The following is a 23,943-nucleotide window of genomic DNA, read 5'->3' as shown; positions in this document are numbered from 1 at the left end:
AAGGGGACATTGTCCCCCTCTGCACCAGTGCACCCCCTCCCCCCCCCCGGTTATGAAATCGGCACTCCTCCCCCCCTTGTGAAGCCGTCGACACCCCCTGTCCGGTCACCGGATACTGGATATTTCCCTCTTTGCATTTGAAGGGGCGTGGCCACAAGTCTCTGCAATTTAGCTCCGCCCCCCTCAGTACCCGAGCCCGTGACAGCTCTCGGCGGCCCTGCTTCCAAGAGACAATAGTGTGAATTATATGAAAATATTTCAGATTCATGAGGTTGATATAAATACTGTATACTGTAATTCCTTATCTCAGTATATTGCTACAATAAGAAAAAAATGTATAAGCCTCATTTATTAAAACTCTCCTGTCAGCACAGTGGCTCCAATAAGAGCCTGTCCCAATGAAGTGTTAATAGCACATTGATAGTTTATACGCTATCACTTTACTTTACCGCTACTGTGCATGCATGGCTAACGGACTTCGCAAGCTTTGGCTACCAGAGAATAAGATGCCACATTGCAGCCTATGGGGTCTATTTACTAAGCAGTGTTAGGAGACAGAGCGAAAAGTGATAAGGTGGCAGCCAATCAGCTCCTAACTGTCATCTCACAGGCTGTGTTTGAAAAATGACAGTTGGGAGCTGATTGGCTGGCACCTTATCACTTTTCACTCTGTCTCCTAACACTGCTTAGTAAATAGACCCCTATACAGTATGTGAAAAGATTAGCTATTCAGAGCATGGTAAGTTGGCAATTTTGTCAGTACACTTAAAAAATTATGAGGTCTGTGCGAGCGAAAATAGAGGTATCAAAGATATCCGCATTAGTACTCTCATATTAAATTGGTGGGATACAAAAATAATGTGTAATTACCCCAACATCTGTTTTTTGGAGGATTGACAGTCATTTTTTTTTTGTAATACAGATGTGTCCTCATATATCTAGCCTCCTTGTGCGTTAAATAGCCCTTCTAGTCGCGGCATGCCGTGATGTGACTTGGTAGCGCCGAACGCCTTTTAATGCTTTTTTTAACCTTCAGATGTGTCATAGTCGCACAGCAATGTGAATAGGACGCACAAGCCACTTCTGCTGATTAAAATGATATGTGGCATGCCTATATTCTGTGTGCGACTGCGGCTGTATCTGCATGCGGAATGCTGCGTTACAGCGTCACAGCCGCTGACACTGTAATATAGCATTTCGCATGCAGATGCAGCCGCAGTTGCACACAGAATATACTGTAGGCATGCTATATATCATTTTATTCTGCAGGAGCTGCTGAAGATATAAAGTCGCAAGATAAGACGCTCGCCACTACCAAGTTACACGGCCCTCACGCGTTACGTGTAACGCGACTTGCAGCGCACGGAGGATAGATGTATGTGGACAGATCTGAAAATAGGCCCCCCACTCCTGTGGCCCTATGGCATGAGTGCAATAAACATTTACCATCAAGATCGTTCTCTGGCGTTTCAGTTGTATACCAATCAGATGAGGGTCCGGTTCCGTTCACCGTCATAGCAGAGACTTGAAAACTGTACTGATTTCCTTTCTCAAGACCTGGAACACAAAAAAATGTATAAATCCCACCGTCACTGACAAGACATTTATAATACGATATATCAAACACTTAACAAATGTTACTGAGAGTATAAGTAGAAATACTATACAAATATGACACATACAAATGCTGCTTTAGACGTCATATGCTTTATCATGACAAGGCCAGAACTTTGCAGAAGCTACATTGGGAGGGGGAGTAGTGGTAGATACACTGGGCCTCATTCTGAGTCGGACGCAGAGGAGTGATATTCCTCGTCTGCGCATTTGCCTAAGTCGCACCACACTTGGGTCATGACTTTGTTCTTACAGAGTTGCAGAACAAATTTAGATGCATGGTACCACAACTGCAAGGGGTGTTCCTGGACAGTGACTGGGGCGAGGCTAATATGACTGACGGGGTTGTTGCATCCAATGGGAGTGTAGCAGATGTGTCGCTGAAAGCGGTTGCATACATAGAGCCGTATTCCATTTGAGCGGACCCGCAATACTTTTTCACCTCCTGGACTTTTCGCCTACATCGCGTGTTTTGTAGGCAGCAAAATATCATGCGCGTGTGCGCTTATCCCCGTATTCAATTTGAATGTAGGCGAAAACGGTTCCCGGCGAAACCTAAACAAGCGGAAAGTACTTTCAGATTTGGGGAAATCAGCCTGATACCCCCCAAAAGATGCTCAGACATGGGGGTTAGCTATGGTTACCCCCGATTTGGCTTGCTGAAGGTATTTGGTGTTTTTAAACGGGCTCAATAGCTGCTAAATAGCGTTTTTGTATAAGTGATGCAGAATAGTATTCAGGAGTATTTTTTTGCAGAAAATAACTTATCCCAGCAAATTTGGGGTACTTGAAAATGGGGGTCAGCATATTTTAAAGTTGCTAAAGTATAAAAAATTGTGAAAAATCCACCTGCTGCAAGCTCCTGCAATGAAAAAAACACCTGGGGCATACTTGGGGACCCTCCCCAGAGTCAAGTTTGCTAGTTTTTAACTTTGTCCCCCAACATTTTTTTTCGCCCCCAAATTCAAAGTGATATTTTTGGGGGTCCTTAAGTGTTTTTTTTTTTTAATTTACACAGTTTACCTTTGGGGGACTGTCTGAAGGCTGCACGGGGGTCTCCCGCAACGATGCACCAGAAAACCCCAATTCTGCACTTTTTTCCGCCTGCTAGTCACAGGTGAAACTTTTTCGCCAATTACATTGCACTGACTTTCCGTCTAGGCGGAAAGTCTTTCAAATTGAACACGGCGATACTTTTCCACCTGGCAAAATGATGTCATCGGCGAAAAGTTTCCGCCAAAAACACGTGAAAACGGCTTTTCGCCTCGAATTGAATACGGGCCTTAGACGCACAGCTGCGTACCTAGGAGGCCATACTCCTAGGTAACATACTGCACCTGTTATAGGGCTGGTGCAAGTTTTGTTGGTGTGATCAATGGACGTACACCAGCGAAGGGCTTTGTAGTGGCATTAGCATAAAGCCGCTGCCGTAACTGCGGCAAAAGACGCAAGGACGGCGGCGACTGCATCCGATCAGAAACAGGCCTCTTAAGTTGTCTTCCTGTTCATGTTATGGGTCTTCATTTACTTTGAGACCACAGGACATTTTTATTCTTCTGAACCAGCCAATTACCTCACGCTACACAATAGTCTGCATTGTGTTACATCATATTACCATCTAAATGCCAAAGACTTTAACAAGGAGAAAATATTCACATTGAAAGAGCACTTTAAAGTTTAGTTACAAGACGTTTTGCTATAAAACTAATTTGAGATATTTAAAACCGTAAGTGCGACTTAAATTACCCTGTTATGGCAGATGTCTCATTACTCTGAAAATATATATACTTACTCAGACAGGAAATATGCTCAGCAAAGGCACAACATTTAGCTGCAACACTTAAACAATCCGGCAATGTCACTTTTTTCATGAAAACGGCAGAGGTAATATTTAATTTAAGAAACGTTTTAGAATGAATCTGTAGCCGTGTTCTATCAGACTGTGATTGTACTTTATTTCTTTCAACTTACAGTAGATATAATTAAGATCAGAAATAGAAGCACGGGCACAAGTTGAAACAAACAGATATACAGTACATTTTAATGGAATCGGTATGATTTACCGCCGGACCCATGCCCGGCGGTTGGAATCCCGACTGCGGCATCCTGGCAGAGGAGGAAATCCCGATCGTCTTAAGGTAAGTATTGACTAGCCTATTTCTACCCCCTAACCCTAACACTCCCTTAGGGGTGCCTAACCCTAACCTTACCCCCCCAGTGCCTAACCCTAATCCCCCCTGTAAGTGCCTAAACCTAACCTCCCCTTCCCCGCCACCTAAACCTAAGTCCCCCGGGGGGGTGCCTAACCATAAGTCACCCCCGGCGGTGCCTAACCCTAACCCTCCCTCCCTCTAGCCTAACCCTAACCTCCGGGGGGGGGAGCCTAACCCTAAATCCCCCCCGGGAACCCTAACCCTACCCACCCCACCCCCCCATACGTGCTCGGCGCCCGGCTTACCTTCGATCGGGATGCCCTTTGCCAGTCTCCCGGCGTCGGTAAAATGACAGGCGTCTAGAATTAGACGCCTGTCATTTAACCCTCGCCGGGATCAAGCAGTCGGGAAACCGGCTGTCGGGATTAGGTCCGCCGCCTTCCCGACTGCATTCCCATTTTAACATGTCTTTTATATTTTAGAAGGTCACCAAACGACTCTCTGAACCTTCTCCTCACTAACCCTGAGCTAAATAACATAATTTGGAGCTTCCCCCCTATACGGGGTGCTGTATTTTAGAAATTCCAGATTTTTACCTATGGTTATTTGTAAATACGCAGTTTCACATCACCGTAAATGCAGACAGGCTAGGCTAGTACCTAGCTAGTAAGCAACATGAAGAGACAGTGGGGTCTATGGGCCTGATTCTGACCCCTTCGCTAGGCTGTGTTTGCACGTAGCCTGCCGATGTTTGCAATGTGCGCTAATGTGTATAAGATGCAGTGTGCGTGCGCTAACTAGTCCATGCAATCGGGAAGCGTTTGCACCCTGTACATAGACGCCTCGCTACAATGAGTGACAGGACGAGCAGTTTGTGGGTGGTGACAGGAGTTGGTCGATGGAAACGGGGGTGTGGTGGTGCGAACGCAGGCGTGTCTGTGCGTCTTAACACCGTTTCAAGGGCGTGCATAATTAAGACGCAGCGATATAATACACGTCACATGGCTGAATTACACACAGCAGCACTCGCAGTTATTGCGGTAGGGTATGGTCAGCCACAAGTGCTGCTTATGGGTCCAATGTTACCGATTGTTTCATACACTTCCTGGAGATAACGTATGTTACTGTAACCCCCATTTACTATTTGGTATGGAGATCCCCCATTATGTTGTAAGGTTAAAGGGAGAGTAGCAGATGTGTATAATGTAAAGGTACTGTGTTATTCCACTGTGTGTATGGTAGAGGCACAGTTTACATATAGGATGATATTATGTATAATAGATATTATAGCACAGCCTACTGCCACCAGCTCACATCATAACAGTAAGCATCTTCTGACACCAGCTGAATAGTGCAGAGTAATCAAGATTATAGACTTTTCCTCATAAAGAGACTGCCTAATACATGGCTAATTAGTCAGTGGCTGTCTGAGGCTAATAGATGCTGACTACTACCACGACACAGATGTATTATATATATTCCACAAGTATTCTAACTTCACGCCAATACGGAGCCACGCTGTGTGAACCACTGATGTTACCTCAGGAGAGGCACCACATAAGGCCTAACAGTATAGTCAGCACCTACTGATTTCAAAAGGAGTTCTATATATTCTATTATCCCCCTCAAAGATAACATAAGACAAACATTACAGAACTATAAATATATCTATTTATGTATATTTTTTTGTCGGTCATCAATAGAGACAGGGTTGGACTGGCCCACAGGGGTACAGGGGAATTCCCCGGTGGGCCCCATTGTCTTGGGGCTCCACCCCTTCATCTAGGTGTCAGGTTCCAGACTGCGCACTCAAATGATACATTGTTACCCTGTTATAGAGTCAGTTACCTGGTGGAGCAAGACCATGGATAAACATTGGGTGCTTGATGCACTTCTAAAGAAACTACACCAAGATTTGCCTAATGGTTAGCTAAGAAGCTGTAGTGGCTGGCCACTCCCCTTAAGCATGGGCCCTTAGCACTGCATACCCCCGGTGGGCCCTTCATATCCCAGTCCGTCACTGAATAGAGATTGAACAGTGGTATTCTTTGCACCTATACAGTATTTCTATAGCAAATTAAAAAATTCATACCAGGCATTGGAGGAGACTCTAAAGTGCATTCAATACTTGCAGGATAACGTTCCGTCCATTAATAAATATATATATATATATCAGGGTTGCCTACCCTCCCGCCCCGCTCAAAGGCAGGCAAGCCTCCCGGCGGCCGCTGATCCCCCCCGACATCCCCCGCAATTTACTCTTAACCCCCGCTGCGAGGGCAGCCAGTGACCAGATTCGCGTCATTTTGGCCCCGCCCCCTAGCTCACAATGCCTGTATTATCGGCATTGTGTAGCAGGGGTGGAGCCAAAATGACACAATCATGTGACCCCGCCCCCGTGACGCCTACAAACATCAGGCACCCATCCGGACACGCCCCCTTTTCAGCCACGCCCCCCGCTGCCCTGCCAATCTGGCTGCTCCCTCCCGGAAGGAGCAGTCAGAAAGTCGGCAACTATGATATATATATATATAACACTAGTAGTTAAAGCTCAACAGGTGTCGAATTCAACAACATTATATCTGTGTGGAGTATCTATATGGAACATTATATATATATATATATACACAAGAAGTCACTCTGCCCATCAAACTATTCCTCGTAATATTAATGGTTTGATACACCAGCTATAACTTTCACCATTTCTATCGTCCTGGCAGCTAAACTGAACTGTGCAAATGGACTGACAAAACTATCAAACAGATTTATATATACAGATATATAATTGCATATATATATATATATCAATATACTGTTTTGAGCATAACCTTGTACTAGATGTATATTTGTGTACTGGGGGTTAATTGGTAGTGCTGAGTAGGAGGTTAAAACAGTGTTACGGTGGGTATCTTCTAAGTGTTAGAATCTAATGTAGTTTGGTATTCCTAATGATTTATTCAAATTAATAAGTATTCAGTGTGGGGGAGTTAGAAATTCAAACAAATATATCTTGGTTTATAGGTGCATGTTTTTACATATTGTACTGAAATGTTAAAAATATTGCAAGTGATATTGTCATAATATATTCAACATTCCATAAGTAACCTTTCCTTTTAAGACACTAGTGTTCCAACAGAATAAAACAAATATTCTTTTGTTGGGATGTCCATTGTTTGTTTGTGGTGTTAATGTTTGAGACTTTAATAGTAGCCCTTTCTCCACCCCCAGTCACTACTGAAGGGGTTTCCCGAGCCAACCCCTTTGTCCACTGTCATCAAACAAGCATTAACGACTTGGGCAGAGGCATCGCCAAGGTGACACAGCGACAAGAACTTTGTAACTTTGCTGTAACCCAGAAAGGTACTACAGAAGCATGGGTAACATTACTAAGAGGAAGTAGGCGTCTTGTGACAGGCTGGTGGGCGTCTAAATACAAAAAAGTATATATATATATATATATATATATATATATGTAGTCACATATATGATTCAAGCGCACATGTAATAGATCAAAATGAAAAATTATGAATACACACCGCGATCGCACGGCAAGACATAGTGGGCGTGCTAATGTCTTGCTAGCGATGGCGGGATTTGCATTCTTTGGCAGCTGACGGCTGCGTGCGAACGCATCCTATTGAGCGAGTCTGATCGGGCCCTATGTACTAAGGGCCTGATTCAGAGCCACTCGTAAGCGGCAGCTAGTTCGCTCCGAGTGATGTTTGGCCAACTGCGCATGCGTACGGATCGTTATACACATGCGCGAACCAGTCAGTGCGCCCGAAATTCATGTGCTCGCAAAATAGCGAATGCCTGCTAAATTGAGTGACAGAATGAGGCGTATGTGGGTGGTAACAGGGGAAGGTGCTTGAAAACGGGAGTGGAGATTCGATCGCAGGCGTGCTTAAAGGTCAAAACGGGCGTTTTATGGGAGTGCATAATTAATCCAGCAGCGTCATTGACCACGTCACTGGGTTTTTTTTAAGGCAGAACTGCTCGCAAAATAGTGGTAGCAAAAACCAACCACAAGAATAGCGAGCAGTTCATACCCTGTTCGATGTACTCGATTAATCTAATAAATAGCGGACATGACGTAGGATGCGAGCGGCCAGGGGGCATAGTTTCCCAAAAAACGACCGCAAGTTTTGTTCGCTCGTTCAGACCTAGAGGCGTGAACAGACCGCAAACAGCGAACGGTTCATTTGAACAGCCACCCCTATTTTCAGGACGAGCGAGCGCTAATTGCGTCCAGCTCTGAATCAGGCCCTAAGCCTTAACGAGAGATAAAGTACTGATCAATCAGCTTGTGTCACTCTACAGGCTGTATTTGAAGAATTACAGTTAGGAGCTGATTGGTTGGTACTTTATCCCTATCCACTTTATCTCTATCTAAGGCAAAGTACATAGACCCCATACAGCCTAATTCAGAGATGTATGTAAACACAATGTTTATGCACATCGCCAATGTTTTTAGAACTGCGCATGTGTGGAAGCCACGCTGTGCAAGTGCATATTTCATAGTTAATAGCTAATAAAAATGTATTTATGACGGGGTCAAGACTTATTTCAAGACGTGGGCGTTGCTTATAATGTCATAAAACAATAACCGCTCTTTAGTACATCTAGCTCTAAAAGTTAATAGTTGTCATTTACGAACAAAGGGCCTGATTCAGACGCGCTCGCAAGCGGGTCGATGGTGGCCCAGGGTGCACGCGCAGCGTGCGCAACGTGCGTGCGTGAGCCCCGTAGCGAGTGAGACATTCACTCGCTCCGGGGCTCACTACAAGACGGGGCGGCTGTCGATGTTGATCGACAGCTCGCCCCGTTTTGTAGGCGGGTAGGGGGGGTGGCTGGACAAACGGAGGCGTTTCCGAAGGAACGCCTGCCGTTTGTGGGTGGCCCTACTAACATCACTCGTGATGTCAGTAGTGGACTTCTCGCAATGCCAAGTGGAAGACCACTTGGCATTGCGAGTGCTGAGGCCCTACCACAAGGGTCTCCTCGCAATGCCGATGGTCACGATAATCGCGACCATCGCCAGGCCGCTCACACAAGCTGTGGGTGGTCACCCACAGCTGTGCAAGCGGCCTGGAGGCCGGAATTTAATAAAATAGGGACGCCCTGATTCAGCGCGAGCGCACGCAAATAGCGTGCGCCTCTGAATCAGGCCCAAAGTACAGATGTGCAATAATTAATTGTAACCAGAGAATTCTTTTCAGTCTCTGAATTACACCAGATACATCAAAGTTAATTGCTGGTCGCAAGTGAATTTTTTTTTTTTTTCCCCTATTGGTAAATTTCCCTTAAATGAGTCTATAAACCTACGCTTTAGTTGTATAGTGTACATTCTGTATATATAAAGCTGAGATGCTTCCATTTACCTACATTATATCTGTCTATAAATGTGTAATGTACTCTACTTACATGTTATATATATACAATGCGGTGCATTCCCTACAGTACGTCAAATAGTGAATAAGCGCAGACCTGATCATTTATTTAATTTATTATCATTTATTTATTTAGAGTCAGCATGCTGTACAGCACTTTACAGATGGGTAATATCAGACACACAGAGGCATACGAGGGCCCTGCTCGCTAAGCTTACCATCTAACCAGATTGCAATGATAAACAGTGCTTAGTGAAGATCTATGATCCAGTCACACAGCTAAGGGGTCCGAAGGGTTGTATGACGATAGGAAAATAATATACAGTATGTAAGCTTAAGTGATTTTTGTTTAGGGGAGGTAATCGGTTAGTTGGGTTATCGGTTAGAAGACCCTCCATATCCCAAACCAGATGACGAAAGCATCCTGTCTAGAATAAGGAGTCTTTGACAATAGGGACTGTGGTAACCTGTGACCTAATACTAATTTATTAAAAATATAAAATAAATGAGTGAAATGGGTAATGATACGCAAACAATGGTAACAGCAATCTTGTGGGCCAACCCAATATTAATGATTTTGGAACTAGTGACATCAGTGAGGTATGAGGTGTTGTGTGCCTCTTTCCTCAGCGAAATCATTGGTGAACTGATACAGTTGTTAGGTTGCATTCTGAAGTATACTGGCTCAGACCACAATAGAGCTGCCTCCGCCGTGTGTTGGCGTCAGCAATTGTACAGTAAGATGGAAAGAGGTACTGTACATTACCACGAGTTGGCACGTGATTAGAATGTCTCGAACGCAGAATGCATAGTGAGATATGGATTCAGGAATCTTAATGAAAAGGTCACTTTCTTGTACGAGAGATAAGTGTCCTGGCTTTATCAATGTATGTACCTTTTCAATTACCTCAATCTTCCCTTTCATTTGCAGCCCTCAATAATACATCTCTTTCTGATGGACACATCAGCCCAAACATTGAATTCCAATAATAGCGCCTTATTATGTAGATCAATCCTGATAAATATCTGGCATCCAGCCGAGAGCGCCTCTCACAGAGGACCATCATTTATATCACTGAGCTAATTTAATCACAATTAATCTTTACTTATAAATTAATCCGGGGAAAGTGCGGCAGAGGAAAAATTAAAGAAAAACTGAAGCAGAGGAATAACTTACGTTTTATGTATAAGATCAGATCAGGGATATTACCTGGCGTAATATTCCTCATAGAGCAAATGATAAAGGATATTTTTTTTTATGTCTGTGATTCTATCCTACTGCTACTGAGACGTTTGCATATAAGTGTTATTTCTACCATTGAAGTACAGTGCCAGTGCTTGGTGTATTTACATAAAAACAAGAGCCCAAATTTCTATAGCCGTTTCCACCTCATTTTAGACACATTACAGAAGGCTAAAATCACCCGTACCTAAAATAAACACAGACATGTTTGACAGAACTCATAAGTGAAGTATTTCAGCCATAAGGTTTAATCTCAGAACACTTACCGGTGAACAAGTACCAAAGATTATTTGGCTCTATGGTCTCCAGTTCCCCGCGCCGTGTTGTCTTTCTGTGACGGATTTTGTACCCTGTAATAAATCCATTTTGCGTCCCTGACGGGGGTGGTAGCCAGCTAACTTTTATACTCTGAAAAGAAGAGCAGGAGAATGGTAACCGTTGAGGGTGGAACCTTTGCACAGTTTAAAAAGACTTTTACTGCTGCTTGTGAGATGGGATGTAATATAACGAATAAAAACAGTTTACAACAATTTAGCTGTTATTAAAATGAGAATAACAAGCTATTTAAAGAAGCATCCTATTGAATGAAGATAGACAGGATGGCTATAAAAGTATTGTATGTAAAAATTGAGGTACAGTATCGCGTGACAACATTATTTTGAAAATATATAAGTCTGCTCCTTATTTTCTGGTAAGCACGTTGTCTCAGTTCTTTCCTAAGCATTCAGATCTAAAAATTCAGTCATGGTGGTTGCTGCTTTGGCCAGGCTGTCTAAGCTGAGACTTACACGGCCTGACTGACGGAATTGGACAGTCTGGGCCAGGAAAGCCTGCATCCGATGATGCAAGCCCGACCCAACTCCACCACGTGCAGTGATTAGTGCAGAAACCCTTCTTGGCAAACTATGCACAAGTTCCTGGACAGCAGCAGGGGGCATGTTTTGCCATTCCGCCTTACGTACAGTGACCAACTGTGACACTGAAGAAGATCGAGTCAGCCTAGAATGCACTTGTCACTCCAATTCATCCCAGAGGTTCTCAATGGGTTTAAAATCTGGACTCTGAGCTGGCCAGTCCATCCTGGTTACCGAACTTTCTGTATACCAGTCCAGCATCGCCCTGGTAACATGACAGGTGGCACTGTCGTCCTGATAAAAACATTAGTTGTTTCCGTAGAACTGCAAGTGCATGGGCCTCCCTACCAAGTGCTCTTCACATTAGTGGCCATTTGGAACTTGTGTGCAATGGTATGCATTTCGCTTGTGTGAAGGTGTCCAATCACATTTGTCTACACAGTGTACATTTGCTGTATAAAATGCTGGTGCTGTGTAAATAAACAATAACAATAATTTAAGCTGCCATTATTATCAAGTACACCGGTTATGAGACGCGTGAGAACAAATGAGCGATTTCCCAGCTGCGTACATAAAAGCAAGGATATGAACTTCTACCCCTGAACCATAACAGAAACAATGTTTACTTGATCACATACTGGAAATGATATAAGATGATATGGAGAAAATAGCAGAACATAAATTGCTTCCCAGAACTGCTAATCAGTCTTGTAACACAGAAACAAACAATGTGGAGTTTAACTTTATGCAGGAATTGTGGGTAGATATAGGCAAATATTAAATTTTTCTTTTGATATGCAAATTTAGAGCCACATTTTTGCCAAATCGAGACAAACTAAGGGGTCTATTTACTAATCAGTGTTAGGAGAAAGAGTGAAAAGTGATAAGAAAGTAATAAGGTGCCAGCCAATCAGCTGCCAACTGTCATTTTTCAAACACAGCCTGTGAGATGACAGTTGGGAGCTGATTGGCTAGCACCTTATCACTTTCTTATCACTTTTCACTCTGTCTCCTAACACTGCTTAGTAAATAGACCCCTAAATATCTGAATCATCATACTACACTGGAAGTCTTCGGAATTTGCCTGCGAGAACAATCGGCAACTCCATCTTCAGGCGCTTGTAATCGGAGCCACTCTCCTTCCTGTAGGAAGGAGTTCCGTGAATGTGAAGAGGGATCTGAGCGAATCCCTCCACCGCCTCCACACTGTGTGACCGGCGGCTCTGCACATGTGTAGTAGTAGTGAAGTAGTTCCTGATTTCGGGAACAGCTGCTCTAAAAAGATAGAGAGAGCTTGATTCATTACGTATCGCTACTGCGATTACGGACGCAGACGGCAGATTGTTGCGTACTGCGCATGTGTATGCATCACAGTGTGCGTGCACAAAGGCTCCACTGTGATCGTAGATACTACGCAGACCCATCGCAGAGTGATTGACAGGAAGTGAGCGTTTGGGGGTGGTGACGGGAGGGGGTGGCCGGAGAAACGCAAGCGTGCCTGTCCGTTTGAATGCCGTTACATGGGAGTGCATAAATTAGCCACTGCGACGGCATACGCAGCTGGAGCACTCACTGCGTGCGACGAGGTTAGCGATTTCTGAGTAAGGTCAGACCTGCTGTACTTGTGCGCGAGGGACCGATGTTACTCGATGTTCCCGATGTATACGCAGGATTGCAAAGTATTACGGATGTGCGAAAGCGGTAGTGGGTGTCTCTATGCTGGTTTTGGGCATCTCTATAATAGCTTTGCAATCGCAGTCATTACCATATTTTCGCAAACAGACCTGCATGTGTAATCACAGCTGCGATCGCAATAGCCATCCGTAATGAATCAGGCACCACATCCATTATCTGGCCATTCTACAGTACCTAATTATTGTTATCTCTCCTCCATTAGAGTCTGTTTAACTAGATTAATAACTCTGACCTCAGCCCTGCCAGGGGTAGAAATATATATATTAATCCACAGGAAATGAGCAATGTTCATTCTGAAAGTTAAGCATCCAGACACTCTAAATATATGTGGAAATATAGACGGGATAATCCATGTGATAGGAGAGCCATAGGGCCTGTCTCGGAGGTACACGCAGTGCCAATGCCGGACGCTAGCGGCCGATTTCTTCAGATCGAATTTGGAAGCAGAGAGAGACGATTTCAAGGGCAGTTAACAGGGGGTGTGGCTAGCCAGACGCGGACGGCGCGGTCAGCAACTGCAATTGCACTAACCCCAGCAGTAACGTTTAGATGGGGAAATTGACGTGCCATAGGGCTGGCGCAATCTCCGATGGTGCGTCCGATGGAACCACTGATGTGATCTATGATGCGTCTTACTGTGCACCGCAGCTGGTGTAAATCACTGTATGGATCCCAACGGCATTAGCATAAAGATGCACTCGCGCTGCGGCACCAGGCATAGTCGCGGCTGCAATAGCGCGCACCTCTGTATCATGCCCATAATGTGCGGGGGAGACCTTCATCAGCATACACAGTACAATACAATTAATAGTAAATTTAGTAGGGCTATTTATAGGGGGAACCCAGAGTTCCCAGTGGCAGCTGTACACTGGTAAGCTTGGAATGACTGGCGTGGTCCTATACGTCCTTAATACACTTGCAGTGCAGAAACAGGATAAAAGTTATACCAGGTGTGCCGCATGGGATGTAGTCGGCATCCCGGCGTGCGGGATGCCAGCGGTCTAAATACTGGCGCCGACATCCCGACAGGTCGGGATCCCGGCACCAGAATCCTGGCCGCCGGCATCCCGAAGGTAAGTATCGGGGTGTTAGGGGGAGGTTAGGGATTGGGGTTAGGCACTAGGGGGCGGTTAGGTTTAGGCACTAGGGGGGAGGTTAGGTTTTGGCACCGGGGAGGGGGTATTAGGATTAGGGTGCAGGGAGGGGGAAGTTAGGTTTAGGCACTAAGGGGGAGGTTAGGTTTTGGCACTGGGGAGGGGGTGTTAGGATTAGGGTGCAGGGAGGGGGAGGTTAGGTTTAGGCACTAGGGGGGAGATTAGGTTTTGGCACCGGGGAGTGGGTGTTAGGATTAGGGTGCATGGAGGGGGAGGTTAGGTTTAGGCACTGGGGGGGGAGGTTAGGTTTTGGCACCGAGGAAGGGGGTGTTAGGATTAGGGTGTAGGGAGGGGGAGGTTAGGTTTAGGCACTAGGGGGGGGGGTTAGGTTTTGGCACCGGGGAGGGGGTGTTAGGATTATGGTGCGAGGAGGGGGAGGTTAGGTTTAGGCACTAGGGGGGAGGTTAGGGTTAGGCACCGGGGAGGGTTAGGGCAGGGGTTAGGAAAACACTTGCTGTTAGTTCCTATGGGTGTCTGGATTCTGGCTGTCAGGATGCCGCTGTCAGAATTCTGACCAGCGGCACCCCGACAGCCGGGATTTCATACCCAACCTGTGCCGCACACAGAAAACTACTATGACCAAGAGGTAAAGCAGCTCCGAGCACTAAGAGGTTTAATAGCACTTTTATGAAACGATTGGAAATCGCCAGGTCCGCTGCCTGCTCTTATACTGTCATGTGACTTTCGTCTCATCAGCGAAGGTTTGGATGCATCATCCTACAAATGACCAAGCTGGCAGCGTTTCAACAATATAAATATGACCAAATATTTCATTTGACTTGACTCTGGCAGATCCAGCTGTAGCAATGCCAAACATTGCTGATTAAATCATTGAAAGATGTTCAATTAAACTATTAAAATATCTGAAATTAGAATCATTTTAGCATTTTTTTTCCCTTGGTTCTGTATATTACGATGTAAGTCCTTCCTCCAAACAGGGAAGCATAGAAAGTGTATGACAATTGTGAATCAACAAACTATGGTGAACTAGGGCTGTATTTAATATATCGGCGGCCTTTTGTAAGCTGTCGCTTCTCGGTGGGTTGGAGCTGAAAATGTAAAGCTGCACTCACATACAGTGTAAAGCACGCTGGCAGTTTCCTTCGTAAATGTATTTCCAACACTGAATATTGTATAAAAGAATCTAATATAAAATAGTCTGTGAAGTTTGTTAGGGTAGGTGAGGATTAGATGAGAAAACATTGGAGTAGGATGGTGGTGGGAAGTGGCAGGATTGGTGGTAGTGATGTGGAGGAGCAGGATGGTGGTAGTGATGTGGAGGAGCAGGATGCTGGTAGTGATGTGGAGGAGCAGGATTGGTGGTAGTGATGTGGAGGAGTAGGATTGGTGGTAGTGATGTGGAGGAGCAGGATGGTGGTAGTGATGTGGAGGAGCAGGATGTTGGTAGTGATGTGGAGGAGCAGGATGGTGGTAATGATGTGGAGGAGCAGGATTGGTGGTAGTGATATGGAGGAGCAGGATGGTGGTAGTGATATGGAGGGGCAGGATGGTGGTAGTGATGTGGAGGAGCAGGGCTGGTGGTAGTCATGTGGAGGAGCAGGATGGTGGTAGTGATGTGGAGGAGCAGGGTTGGTGGTAGTGATGTGGAGGAGCAGGATAGGTGGTAGTGATGTGGAGGAGCAGGGTTGGTGGTAGTGATGTTGAGGAGCAGCATAGGTGGTAGTGATGTGGAGGAGCAGGATGGTGGTAGTGATGTGGAGGAGCAGGGTTGGTGGTAGTGATGTTGAGGAGCAGGGTAGGTGGTAGTGATGTGGAGGAGCAGGATTGGTGGTAGTGATGTGGAGGAGCAGGATTGGTGGTAGTGATGGGGAGGAGCAGGGATGGTGGTAGTGATGTGGAGGAGCAGGATTGGTGGTAGTGATGTGGAGGAGCAGGGTTGGCGGTAGTGATGTGGAGGAGCAGGGTTGGCGGTAGTGATGTAGAGGAGCAGGATTGGTGGTAGTGATGTGGAGGATCAGGATGGTGGTAGTGATGTGGAGGAGCAGGATGGTGGTAGTGATGTGGAGGAGCAGGGCTGGTGGTAGTCATGTGGAGGAGCAGGATGGTGGTAGTGATGTGGAGGAGCAGGGTTGGCGGTAGTGATGTGGAGGAGCAGGATTGGTGGTAGTGATGTGGAGGAGCAGGGTTGGTGGTAGTGATGTTGAGGAGCAGATAGAGTGGTAGTGATGTGGAGGAGCAGGATGGTGGTAGTGATGTGGAGGAGCAGGATTGGTGGTAGTGATGTGGAGGAGCAGGATGGTGGTAGTGATGTGGAGGAGCAGGGTTGGCGGTAGTGATGTGGAGGAGCAGGATTGGTGGTAGTGATGTGGAGGAGCAGGGTTGGTGGTAGTGATGTTGAGGAGCAGATAGAGTGGTAGTGATGTGGAGGAGCAGGATTGTGGTAGTGATGTGGAGGAGCAGGATTGGTGGTAGTGATGTGGAGGAGCAGGATGGTGGTAGTGATGTGGAGGAGCAGGATGGTGGTAGTGATGTGGAGGAGCAGGGCTGGTGGTAGTCATGTGGAGGAGCAGGATGGTGGTAGTGATGTGGAGGAGCAGGGTTGGCGGTAGTGATGTGGAGGAGCAGGATTGGTGGTAGTGATGTGGAGGAGCAGGGTTGGTGGTAGTGATGTTGAGGAGCAGATAGAGTGGTAGTGATGTGGAGAAGCAGGATGGTGGTAGTGATGTGGAGGAGCAGGGTTGGCGGTAGTGATGTGGAGGAGCAAGATTGGTGGTAGTGATGTGGAGGAGCAGGGTTGGTGGTAGTGATGTTGAGGAGCAGATACAGTGGTAGTGATGTGGAGGAGCAGGATGGTGGTAGTGATGTGGAGGAGCAGGGTTGGCGGTAGTGATGTGGAGGAGCAGGATTGGTGGTAGTGATGTGGAGGAGCAGGGTTGGTGGTAGTGATGTTGAGGAGCAGATAGAGTGGTAGTGATGTGGAGGAGCAGGATGGTGGTAGTGATGTGGAGGAGCAGGGTTGGTGGTAGTGATGGGGAGGAGCAGGGATGGTGGTAGTGATGTGGAGGAGCAGGGTTGGTGGTAGTGATGTTGAGGAGCAGATAGAGTGGTAGTGATGTGGAGGAGCAGGATGGTGGTAGTGATGTGGAGGAGCAGGGTTGGTGGTAGTGATGGGGAGGAGCAGGGATGGTGGTAGTGATGTGGAGGAGCAGGATTGGTGGTAGTGATGTGGAGGAGCAGGATCGTGGTAGTGATGTGGAGGAGCAGGGTTGGTGGCAGTGATGTGGAGGAGCATGGTTGGTGGTAGTGATGTGGAGGATCAGGGTTGGTGGTAGTGATGAGGAGGAGCAGGATTGGTGGTAGTGATGTGGAGGAGCAGGATGGTGGTAGTGATGTAGAATTGCAGGATGGTGGTAGTGATGTGGAGGAGCAGGATGTTGGTAGTGATGTTGAGGAGCAGGGTAGGTGGTAGTGATGTGGAGGAGCAGGATGGTGGTAATGATGTAGAGGAGCAGGATTGGTGGTAGTCATGTGGAGGAGCAGGATGGTGGTAGTGATGTGGAGGAGCAAGATGGTGGTAGTGAAAGGGAGGAGCAGGGTTGGTGGTAGTGATGTGGAGGAGCAGGATGGTGGTAGTGGTGTTGTGTAGCAGGGTTGGTGGGGGATCGGTATGAAATTACGGCAGTCGGGATGTCGGCTGTCACTATACCAACATCGGCAGGCTGTCAATATACCAACATCAGCATCCCGATCCGTTGACACCTAAACCTAACCCCCCCCGCAGCTCTGACCTAACAAGCCCCACTACACTTATGATTGGCATCCTGAACGATTTTGGTGGCGGGATGTCCACTACTGGCGGTATTCCGGTGCCAGCATTCTGGCCGGGTAGTGGCATTCCGGCACAGAGTGGAGTGGTAGTCTGGGTGGTAGTGTTGTGTGGTGTAGTGGGGATGGTGGTAGTAGTGTGGAGTGGCATTCTGTGTGGTGGTGGAGTGGGGATGGTGGTAGTGGTGTGGTGGAGTGGGGATGGTGGTAGTAGTGTGGAGTGGCAGTCTGGGTGGTAGAAGTGTGGTGGAGTGGGGATGGTGGTAGAGGTGTGGAGTGGCAGTCTGGGTGGTAGTGGTGTGGAGGACTGGGGATGGTGGTAGTGGTGTGGTGGAGTGGGGATGGTGGTAGAGGTGTGGAGTGGCAGTCTGGGTGGTAGTGGTGTGGAGGACCGGGGATGGTGGTAGTGGTGTGGAGTGGCAGTCTGGGTGGTAGTGGTGTGGTGGAGTGGGGATGGTGGTAGTAGTGTGGAGTGGCAGTCTGGGTGGTAGTGGTGTGGTGGAGTGGGGATGGTGGTAGTAGTGTGGAGTGGCAGCCTGGGTGGTAGTGGTGTGGAGTGGGGATGGTGGTAGTAGTGTGGAGTGGCAGTCTGGGTGGTAGTTGTGTGGTGGAGCAGGAATGGTGGTAGTAGTGTGGAGTGGCAGTCTGGGTGGTAGTGGTGTGGTGGAGTGGGGATGGTAGTAGTAGTGTGGAGTGGCAGTCTGGGTGGTAGTGGTGTGGTGGAGCAGGAATGGTGGTAGTAGTGTGGAGTGGCAGTCTGGGTGGTAGTGGTGTGGCGGAGCACGAATTGTTGGAAGTAGTAGTGTGGAGTGGCAGTCTGGGTGGTAGTGGTGTGGTGGAGTGGGGATGGTGGTAGAAGTGTGGAGTGGCAGTCTGGGTGGTAGTGGTGTGGTGGAGTGGGGATGGTGGTAGTAGTGTGGAGTGGCAGTCTGGGTGGTAGTGGTGTGGTGGAGTGGGGATGGTGGTAGTAGTGTGGAGTGGCAGTCTGGGTGGTAGTGGTGTGGTGGAGTGGGGTTGGTAGTAATAGTGTGGAGTGGCAGTCTGGGTGGTAGTGGTGTGGTGGAGTGGGGATGGTGGTAGTAGTGTGGAGTGACAGTCTGGGTGGTAGTGGTGTGGTGGATTGGGGATGGTGGTAGTAGTGTGAAGTGACAGTCTGGGTGGTAGTGGTGTGGTGGAATGGGGATGGTGGTAGTAGTGTGGAGTGGCAGTCTGGGTGGTAGTGGTGTGGTGGAGCAGGAATGGTGGTAGTAGTGTGGAGTGGCAGTCTGGGTGGTAGTGGTGTGGTGGAGTGAGGATGGTAGTAGTAGTGTGGAGTGGCAGTCTGGGTGGTAGTGGTGTGGTGGAGTGGGGATGGTAGTAGTAGTGTGGTGGCTGTCTGGCTGGTAGTGGTGTGGGGATGATAGCAGTAGTGTGGAGTGGCAGTCTGGGTGGTAGTGGTGTGGTGGAGCAGGAATGGTGGTAATAGTGTGGAGTGGCAGTCTTGGTGGTAGTGGTGTGGTGGAGTGGGGATGGTGGTAGTAGAGTGGAGTGACAGTCTAGGTCAGCGGTCGCCAAACTGTAGCTCGCGGTCTAAATTTTGGTAGCTCTTCTAGCTGCAGTACTGCCGACTTGACTAGAAGGAAGTGACCTCTGATGAACACTCCTCTGTGGTGTTGACGCCATAGGTGGAGCCACAGTGAAGCGTGTCAAGTGACGTGCTTCCATATGGTTCAGCCAACAGCGTCTATGCCACGGCGGAGTGGCACAATACGTGACAGACACCACAAATTACTCCAGCCCAGCCCTACCAGAAAATGACACAGCAGCCCTGCCTATATGTTTGGCTCCGGATTTACAGTGAAATGTGCGGTTCTTATACTTTCTATACAAATGGCTACAATGTCACTGTATAAATTAAATGCAATGTTGTTTTCTATGAAACATTTATTTCATTTTCATTAAATTACCTTCAATTGTTCGGTTATTAGCCAGATTTTTTTTTCTATAGCTTTAGTACCTCTTCAGGAGGTTTCATTTCAAGGTTCACTTAGGCTCAATTAAGGTTGGCGACCACTGGTCTAGGTGGTAGTGATGTGGTGTGATACATTGATAAAAACAAGCATAAAAGATTAATCATTAATAGCTGAGATTATTGAATTTGTGATGATTAATTGCTACATGAACTAAGTTTTCTGGTTAAAAAAGGTAGTTTAGCCAAGATGCAGTGTCCCTGTGATACAATTATTAGCCCGTAATCAATTCTCCACAGCGTGCAGCTGCGATGTTCTGCTACGCACATCACAATAAAATACGGTACCCCAACAATGGCAATTGCCTGCGCATCTATTGGGAAAATTGTCGATGTTGATGTCTGAATGTTACGCCATTCTGACAGCACCTCAAGGCCACGACTTGCAATTGAATAGCGCCCATTTAGTTCTTCATTTTCCATTTTCTGCCCATTGTAAATTCACATTTCACTACATTTTTACAGTCAAATGCAGAACAAGACGAATATTCCTCAGAACCGTTTCTCTGATGAAGAAGTAACAATTGACAATAGACTTCTGATATTACGGGGGTTACGTAATAGGAGCCGGCGTGATTTCAGCAAGTTCGCCGCTGAATTTAAAGCAGTGATCAGTTATAAGGCAAAACCAGCCTAATAACTGATCGCCGCTTTAAATTTAGCGGCAAACTCATTAAAATCACACCGGTTCCGGAATCTTGGAACCTATTGCATAACCCCTATGTCTTAAGACAGTTTCCAGCACAACAACTGTGACATCTGCATCTTACATAATGCACATGATATTTCCTGATTCAGTAATGAGAGAGTTCATATAGCTAGAAGATACCTTGGGGATTGAAGATTAAGGGATTCCGAACCCGGGAATTTTGCCTTGGAATGATAATTAGCCCAGTACGAATCAAAGTGAAATAGTACTCTTAATAATTGAAAAGATTTCCATTCAAGAAATGATAATTTACTCTGCTTTGTTGAACAGCTTCCCTATCTTGCAACCCTCTTACTGCTCACTAATACAGCTAATCTGCCTCCGCACAGTAGGACAGTAATTCAGAATATGCATTTTTATCTGCATGACAGAACAGCCACAAGTCTGGGAGCGCTACGTCCTTAATTAAATATGCATGTTTACAAAATGAAAGGGCCTTGTTTATTCTCATATGATAATAATGCAAGCAGAACGTTATAATAAAAATCGCCAAAAGACATATTTATGTAAATATTTTTCTCAACATTTTTTTTTTTTTCATTTTTACATAAACAAGAGCGGTGATTTTAGCCACGGGCCTTATTCCAAGTAGCACGCAAGTTCCAATGGAGCCATATCGCGTGCTTTATAGCAAACTGCGCTAGGCTGCGCACGCATCTGGAAAAAGACGAGTGATTCAGGCGTGTACGCACCTCAGGTGCTTGTCTGCGAGGGGTGTGTGGCTGTTACGACAGGTGGCGACTGGGCAGCAATAGGGCATGTATGTATACAGTATATACCCAGAAAGTACGCACATGTGCACCTTTGCCACTATATAAATACGTCCTGTGATCATACTTGCCTACCCTCCCGATTTGGTCGGGAGCCTCCCGAAAATCGGGTGCCACTCCCGACCTCCCGGGAAAGCAGGCAATTCTCCCGGCTGCCGCCCAACCCTCCTCTCCCCCCAGCAATGACCCAAACTGACGCGATTGCGTAACCCCGCCCCCACCACGCCTTCAAGTGATGTCACCCGCCCGGCAACTCCCCCTTCTACCGGCCACGCCCCCCCCCCTGTCCTGCCGATCTGGCTGCTCCCTCCCGGAAGGAGCAGCCACAAAGTCAGCAGGTATGCCTGTGATCTCTGGTCGGGATGGGTACGGGATACCGGTGCTCGGGATCTCGGCGGTCAGAATCTTGATGCCGGCATCCGGACAGGTTTAGGATACCGACACCTGTCAGGTAAGTATCCTAACCCTACTTGGGCCCTAACCCTCCATCCCCGCACCCTAAACCTAATACCCACCCCGTCCCTAAACCTAACCCTCCCTTAACCTCTAACCTCACTATGGGATGCCAACACTGGGATTCTGACTTATGTCGGGATTCTGGGGTCGGCATCCTGTGCACCAGCATTTCAACTGCATACCGTCTGGTCTGCTCGCCGACATAATATACAATATGTAATTTTAAAGCAAAATATTATCTAACCAACAATGAGAATGTCTGGCCTCTTGAAATATAAGTTTATGCACAAATGCTACAGTATGCTAGTTTCTGGATAAACACAGGGGGTGATGCAGAGGTGAAAGTCAGTTTTGCGGACGGATCTAGGGCCTGATTCAGAGCCGTTCGCTATTTGCGGTCGTTCGTTCAAAAACAAGGGGTGGCTATTCAAATGATCCGTTCACAAATTGCAGTCTGTTCACACCTCTAAGTCTGAACGAGCGAGCAAAACATACGCTCGTTTATTTGTTAAAAACGCCCCCTGGCCGCTCGCACCATACGTCATGTCCGCTATTTATTAGATTAATCGAGTACATCGACCAGCGTATGAACTGCTCGCTATTCTTGTGGTTGGTTTTTGCTACCACAATTTTGCGAACAGTTCTGGCTTAAAAAAAACCCAGTGACGTGGTCAATGACGCTGCTGTTTTAAATATGCCCTCCCATAAAACGCCCGTTTTGACCTTTAAGCACGCCTGCGTTCTGATTTCCACTCCCCGTTTTCAAGCACCTTCCCCTGTTACCACCCACATACGCCTCATCCTGTCACTCAAATTATCAGGCATTCGCTATTTTGCGAGCACATGAATTTCGGCCGCACTGACTGGTTCGCGCATGCGTATAACGATCCGTACGCATGCGCAGATGTGCGAACATCGCTCGGAACGAGCGTACTGCCGCTAGCGAGTGGCTCTGAATGAGGGCCCTAGTTTTATTCACTGTGCATCAGGGGAGAGAGCAAAATGATAGGGGTACTAACTGTGGGATCCCTAAGGCCCTGCTGGTCTGTGAGAAAGTGGCTGATCCTGATATTGAACAAGTGAGGATCCAGCTTTTATATAGTCAGGAAATAAATATCTGGAGCCATTAAACAGATTTTCTGCCTGAATAGAAATACATGTCAATAATGTCTCTGTGTTGCGGCTTCTTTCATCTCTGTATACAATGAGCTTTAAAACTGAGAGATAGGTGTAAGCATTCATACATACAGCTGTGTCCTCTATACTGGTTATCCGTACGCCATAAAGCCCAAGATGCCAGGCGCGACTATGGCGCTCCCAGAGGAGTGGCATAACGTATTTCTCTTTACATTTCGCACCTTAGTTGCATCGCAATGAAAAAGCCGCTCTCACAGTGTATTAGAGGCGCTGGGCTGAGACTTTAGATGCAGAGGAATTGGTTTTACACACTTACATATTCACGTATGAAGCACAACGGAACTCGGTGGTGGTAAAGCCGCGGACGCTGCGTCTTACCACTTCGTATACAGATTCAGACTCAGTCACACACACAGATGTACAAATGTTGCACACTAAACTGACCAGTGTTATCTAGCAATGTAGTTTTGTTTTAATTATGCGAATAATATTGAGCCAAAAAGATCTACATCCTGCTCTGAGTACTAGAAAACAAGGAACACCCTGTTCTGAGTACTAGAAAACAAGGAACACCCTGCTCTGAGTACTAGAAAACAAGGAACACCCTGCTCTGAGTACTAGAAAACAAGGAACATCCTGCTCTTAGTACTAGAAATCAAGGTACACCCTGCTCTGAGTACTAGAAAACAAGGAACACCCTGCTCTTAGTACTAGATAACAAGGAACACCCTGCTCTGAGTACTAGAAAACAAGGAACACCCTGCTCTTAGTACTAGATAACAAGGAACACCCTGCTCTGAGTACTAGAAAACAAGGAACACCCTGCTCTTAGTACTAGATAACAAGGAACACCCTGCTCTGAGTACTAGAAAACAAGGAACACCCTGCTCTTAGTACTAGATAACAAGGAACACCCTGCTCTGAGTACTAGAAAACAAGGAACACCCTGCTCTGAGTACTAGAAAACAAGGAAC

At 46.7% G+C, this 23,943-nt stretch overlaps 1 protein-coding gene across 1 annotated transcript in view; it reads right to left on the bottom strand.

Annotated features, from left to right (window-relative positions):
• Window positions 1-23,943, bottom strand: part of DCC (DCC netrin 1 receptor) — an 845,884-nt gene that overhangs the window by 143,957 nt on the left and 677,984 nt on the right. Inside the window, exons 13-14 of the mRNA XM_088453001.1 lie at window positions 10,667-10,808; window positions 1,447-1,557 (exon numbers count right to left, since the gene is read on the bottom strand). Coding sequence (XP_088309127.1) covers window positions 1,447-1,557; window positions 10,667-10,808 — 253 coding nt within the window. The remainder of the gene's footprint in view (window positions 1-1,446; window positions 1,558-10,666; window positions 10,809-23,943) is intronic.

The sequence above is a fragment of the Taudactylus pleione genome, unplaced genomic scaffold (genome assembly GCF_031769625.1).
Source record: "Taudactylus pleione unplaced genomic scaffold, aTauple2 ptg000562l, whole genome shotgun sequence".
In the NCBI taxonomy this organism is placed as follows: Eukaryota; Metazoa; Chordata; class Amphibia; order Anura; family Myobatrachidae; genus Taudactylus; species Taudactylus pleione.
This window is presented reverse-complemented; position numbering and strand designations above follow the sequence as displayed.